The sequence below is a fragment of the Equus quagga genome, unplaced genomic scaffold (assembly GCF_021613505.1).
Source record: "Equus quagga isolate Etosha38 unplaced genomic scaffold, UCLA_HA_Equagga_1.0 116606_RagTag, whole genome shotgun sequence".
NCBI lineage: Eukaryota > Metazoa > Chordata > Mammalia > Perissodactyla > Equidae > Equus > Equus quagga.
This window is the reverse complement of record NW_025795805.1, coordinates 1-5711: the sequence shown is the minus strand read 5'-3', so window position 1 is coordinate 5711 and position 5711 is coordinate 1. Positions and strand designations below refer to the sequence as shown.

At 44.5% G+C, this 5711-nt stretch overlaps 1 protein-coding gene across 1 annotated transcript; it reads left to right on the top strand.

The window, feature by feature from the left end:
* Positions 1-148: 148 nt before the first annotated feature.
* LOC124232798 (phospholipid-transporting ATPase ABCA1-like) lies at positions 149-5434 on the top strand (the record flags this gene model as incomplete). Its single annotated transcript, XM_046649709.1, has 4 exons — positions 149-196; positions 304-428; positions 2097-2195; positions 5245-5434. Coding segments are annotated over exons 1-4 (462 nt in total), but the record flags the coding sequence as incomplete, so codon positions are not given.
* Positions 5435-5711: the final 277 nt, after the last annotated feature.

Below are 5711 nucleotides of genomic sequence, written 5' to 3'. Positions count from 1 at the left end.
GTGTGACCACTGTTTACTCTCTGAAGTTCTCAGCTTAACACCCCGACCAGGTGGCCGTAGCCTTTGGCCTGGTACTGCTTAGCTTCCAGAAATACCCTGGAGGGAAGAGGTTTAGTTTTCAGGCTCCACAGCTTCCAAGCCACTAAAAATGCCTTCGTGGAGCTTGGCTGTGGGCCCTGTGCTCATTCGCATGCTGGTTGGTCTGGGTGCTGGCTGGACACGTAGGGGCGTATCCTTTGGCCTTTTTTCTAACACTTGCCCTTCTCCTGCAATTTCCCTTCCCTCTCCATCCCCTGACTATAGATTGTCCTCCCGGCTGTGTTTGTCTGCATTGCCCTGGTGTTCAGTCTGATTGTGCCACCCTTTGGCAAGTACCCTAGCCTGGAACTTCAGCCCTGGATGTACAACGAACAGTACACATTTGTCAGGTATGTGTTGGCCTTCCGTACCGAAGGAGAGAGGTGAGCTCAGGCAGACCAAGGGTGTTTACTATGCTGAGGGCCAAGGGGAGGTGATCTCAAGATTTCCACAGTGGAACGGATTTTATCTGCTGTGGTTAAAGCCCCTACACAAATGAATATTGGACGCAAAGAACAGCAGTGAACAAAACCTGAAATAATAGTTCTCTGTGGCCGCATTTGAGCTCCTTTCCTCCTTATACTGCTGTTGTCAGGAACCGTCATATATGTTTATGTAAATAATCTGCCCTTGCAAAAACAATCTTTGAGCTATGTAATATATTTGGATTTTTATTTTGCTGTTAGTGCTGAGTGGATTCAGACTCCTGCCCTTCCTGTGGACAGCAGAGCGGAACCCTGCCTGGTCTTTTTGCGCCATCCTCTCCCCTTCCAGTGCTCTATCAGACAATGCTCTCTTGCTGTTCAAAGGGTTTTCATGGCCAGTTTTTTCAGAAGTGGGTGGCCAGGTCCTCCTTCTTAGTCTGTCTGAGTGTGGAAGCTCCACTGAAACCTGTCCACCGTGGGTGACCCTGCTGGTATTTGAAATACTGGTGGCATAACTGTCAGCATCACAGCAACACACAGCCACCACAATATGACAAATGACAGATGGGTGGTGTGGTTCAGGAAATGAACCCGGGCTGTGACTGTGAGAGCACCGAATCTTAACTACTAGACCAGTACACTAGGGCTAGCTTTGGATATTTACAGCTATGTTTAATTTTGTAGTTTAATTACAGGCCTTCCATACACCATAAGAGCATTGTAATTCCAGGTTCTTGTTTTCTGCACAGTACAATTCATGCATTTATTATCTATTCTCTTAGGTTGTAGATACTGGCTAGTGTTTGTTCTTTAAATGAACATACCAGCTACTCTCTATCAATCCACTGTACCAAAAAAAGGATAAACGAGTTTCTCCATTTCTTTAACCAGGAGTTTTCTTTAGTCCTCTAGTATTTATAGACCTTTAGATGGGGGAAGTATGTCAGTGATGTGAAAAGGGAAGCTTAAAAAAAAATACAAGAAAAAAAATACGTAAGCATGTGAATTGGTCTCTATTCTCTAACTCCATGTTCCCTCCTATTTGGTTCACGTTTACTGTCTTCTTTCCTTTCCCAGCAGCTGACCCTGTGTTGCCTAGGGCTGTGGAACATGGGCTGATGAAGTTTTTGTAATCCATGCCCAGTATTGTTTGTGTTTTCTAGTTGTCCATGCAAACACTCATCCAATAAAATCTGCCTCCCCTTTCCTAGAAAATCCTGGTTGTCTCTGCCTAATGGAAAATTATGAAAGTACTTTTGAAATACTGATCCTTAATGAATTTTACTCCATATTAAAATACATATGTAACTGTGTATATGTATGTGTGTGCATACACACATGAACACCTCCATACATGTAACTTACTTACACAAGCTCTACTTTGGAGTCCTGTATGTTACCTTGATAACAAATATATGGCCAGAGTCTCAGCTCCTTATGGGTTGGTTCTGTGTTTTATTCGTGTCGCTCTTAAGAGCTTGGCACACAGAAAATACTTGATTAAAAAAGTAGTTTAACTTAAGAATGGGGAGGTGGAAAATTCTCCCTGGTTTTAATGAATTGCTGAGCTGGCTGCCTCTCATGTACCCACAGTAATGATGCTCCTGAGGATGTGAGCACCCAGGAACTCTTGAATGCCCTCACCAGAGACCCTGGCTTCGGGACCCGATGTATGGAAGGAAACCCAATCCCGTAAGTGCCACTTTAGACCCTCTATGGCTGGCTGCTTCTGCTTGCCACCTGATGTGATCTGTGATAACACTGACTGCATTTATCAGCTGCATGCCACACTGTGACCTCCATCATTTGCCCTTTGAATCATTTTTTATTTTAAAAAAGCTAATATCTAATCAATATTACTTATCTAATCAAACCTATCTAATACCTAATCAAACCATCTAGGAACACGCATAGCAGACCAGGAGAGTCGTCTATCATCCCGCAAAGAAAATCACTACAGACTTGTTTACTGCTTTAGAAATTAATATTTAATTTAATAGCTCTTTATACTTACTGATAAATGCTTTTCCCTTTTCTCCTTCCCCCCAACTCCTGTACCTAAGTGCAGAGATGAGCTGCCATGATTATCTAATTTGCAGTTTTGCTTATCAGCTTCTTCACTTTAACAACCTGAAAAGAGGATGTAATAATTTTTATAAAAATGGACATTTTCTTGTTTTAGAGTGGCATGTTTTATCATTCTTTCCTTAAATCCTTTTTTAAAAAAGTAGTCAGTATATAAATAAGTTCAGTGAAATACCCATATGACTCTTAAGTGTGTCCAGAGATGTTTGTGAGTAAAGACAATGAAGAGACGGGAGGAGCTTCTGAGAGAGCCGAAGGATGGCAGACGTGGGTTCAAGTTTCCAAGCTCAGGTAGAATTTGCAGTTGAGATCCTTAACCACAAACTCTGAGGAATTATCGAGAGTGCAAAAAGGTGTAGGAAGATTGCAGAAGGGCTAACTTGAATTCCAGATTTAAAGGGAAATACTGACCCTGCAAGTGACAGACGAGTGATTGCCCTGCCTGTGTGTGCAAGGTTCTAGAACAGATTTCTAAATGGATAGCTACTATGTACTTGTTAGGTCTTAATAATTGGATTCTTACTAAACGTTTGTTAGTACTTAATACTTAATGGGTAGTAAATCCTAGCAGCCGATGTCAGTTCCTAAAGAACAAGATGACGAAGGTGGAGAAGGACACAGGGACATCCTATCTGGATTTCACAAGAGTTTTTTTTTAAAGATTGGCACCTGAGCTAACATCTGTTGCCAGTCGTCTTTTTTTCCCCCTTCTTCTTCTTCTCCCCAAAGCCCCCCAGTACATAGTTGTATATTCTAGTTGTAGGTCATTCTGGTTGTGCTGTGTGGGACGCCACCTCAGCATGGCTTCATGAGCAGTGCCAGATCCACGCCCAGGATCTGAACCAGTGAAACCCAGGCCGCTGAAGCAGAGTGCACGAACCCAACCACTCAGCCATGGGGCCGGCCCCTCGCAAGACTTTTGATTAGATTCCACCTGAAGGCGAGATAGAAGAATGAGATGAGATGAGGGGTAGAGTTAGGTGGATTCATTACATGCCAGCTGAATACTATGGACTCATAGGTTGATGCCAGCCCTTGAAGGGTCTGTCGGAGCCGGGTCTGGATTGAGAACTAGCCTACAGAGACAAATGGGGTACTGCCCCTGACATCACAGGGCTCTCAGCTTTGAGGCAGAGCACCGCTGAAGGTGTGCTGGGAGCAGTCTGATGTATAGGCCCCACTCTAGCAACTTTTAGGCTTTTCAAAAGTAGTAGTGGGGCCTGCCCAGTGGCGCAGCAGTTAAATTTGCATGTTCCACTTTGGTGACTCAGATCCTGGGTGCGGACGTACGCACTGCTCATCAAGCCATGCTGTGGTAGGCGTCCAGCATAGAAAAGTGGAGGAAGATGTGCATGGATGTTAGCTTGGGGCTAATCTTCCTCAAAAAAAAAAAAAAGTAGTAGTAGAACTAAGGGAAGTTTGGCTGGGACATTTCCTTGTGGCATTTAATTTTGTCTCAGCCACTCATTTTTTGCAGGTTTTAGAGTTCGAGCTTCAAGAGGGCCCTGGGTCTTAGTTTGACTTTTTCTATTTAGTTTGGGTGCTTTAAAGGGAGAACTAGAGAGCAACCCCCAAAACTGTTCCATTTGATACGAGAATAAGATAAAGACTGTGGCTCTGCTTTAAATTGTAGAATTTTGGAACTGGAAGGAACACTAGAAATATTGAAACATGACTTGTTGAAACAAGTCATTTTATACTTTTATTTTACTAGTGGAGAAAATAAGCCCCGAGAGGGCCAATTGTTGTTGATGGCCTCACGGTAATCCAGAGCTCAAGTCAGGCATAAGGGCTTTGTCTTTTGTCACCTGGGGAGCTTGTAAACAACCTAGCTCTTCATGTCCCAAGCACTCTCACCCTCACTCACACCCCCCAATTCTCTACTTGTTTTGAAACATAAAGTGAATCTCACCATTCTCCACCAGATTTTCAGCACATTGAACGTAAAATCCAGACTCCTCCCCAGGCCTGTGTTATCTGGCTCCTGTCTCCTTCTCCTCGTCTCCCCTTGATCTTCCTGACAGCTCATCACATTCCAGCCACACTGCCTCCCTCTGATTACTCAAGAAAAGAAAACTCAGGGCCTTTGTACCTGCACTTGCTCTTGCTTCTGCTTGTAATGTTCTTTTCCCCCAAATCTTGACCTGGCTTCTCCTCTCTCATCGTTTATGTTTTGGCAGAAATATCACCTCTTGAGGTGGTCCTTTCTCACCAGTTACCCCCTCTTTATTTTGCTTAATTTTTGGCCATCTGAGATTACATTATTGAATTGATGTCTAACTCTTCCTTGGAAACACAAACTCCACGAAGGCAGGGACTTTGTCTTGTTCACCCCAAACTCTCAAATATGCAGCACAGTGTCCGGCACATAGTACGTGCTCAATGAATATTTGTTGCCTGAACACATGGGCATTGACCACATGCTGGTGGATTGGGTTGACTTCAGTTCAGCAAATGAGCATTTAGGGCCTCTTTGCATTCCTTCATCCTTATCTGTAAAATGAGTTTGCAGCTTACAAGGCTATGAGGAGATCCAGCAATCAAATGGTGATGGGGTAGATGCATGCTTGCAGTTGTCATTGATTGGTCCTGTGCTCCTGAGGCAATAGGAAAGGCCCTCTCGGGTGATGCTACCCTTAATGTCCCCCCTTTGCAGAGGCATGCCCTGCTCAGTAGGGGAGGAGGAGTGGACCACAGCCCAAGTTCCTCACACCATCATGGACCTCTTCCAAAATGGGAACTGGACGATGGAGAACCCCTCACCTGCCTGCCAGTGTAGCAGTGACAAAATCAAGAAGATGCTGCCCGTGTGTCCCCTGGGGGCTGGGGGACTGCCTCCTCCACAAGTGAGTCTCTTTCCTCTGTGACTGAGCAGGTGGGGGTGCAGGGTGGGCTGGGAGCTTCTGTTTGGCAAGAAGGAGTGGATGACGTATCATTCAGGTGCGTCTCTTTTAGGCTTGATGTTAATTCTTGTCATAGGGAAAAGCATGTGAGTTTGAGGGGAGGGGGCCTGGACCACATTCTTCCCATATCTGAGGGAGCTTAGCCTGTTTCTCTATTTTGAAAAGTCAGCCTAGTTACTGATTTGTTTGTGTTTAAGGCAGAACACAACACTCTGGATCA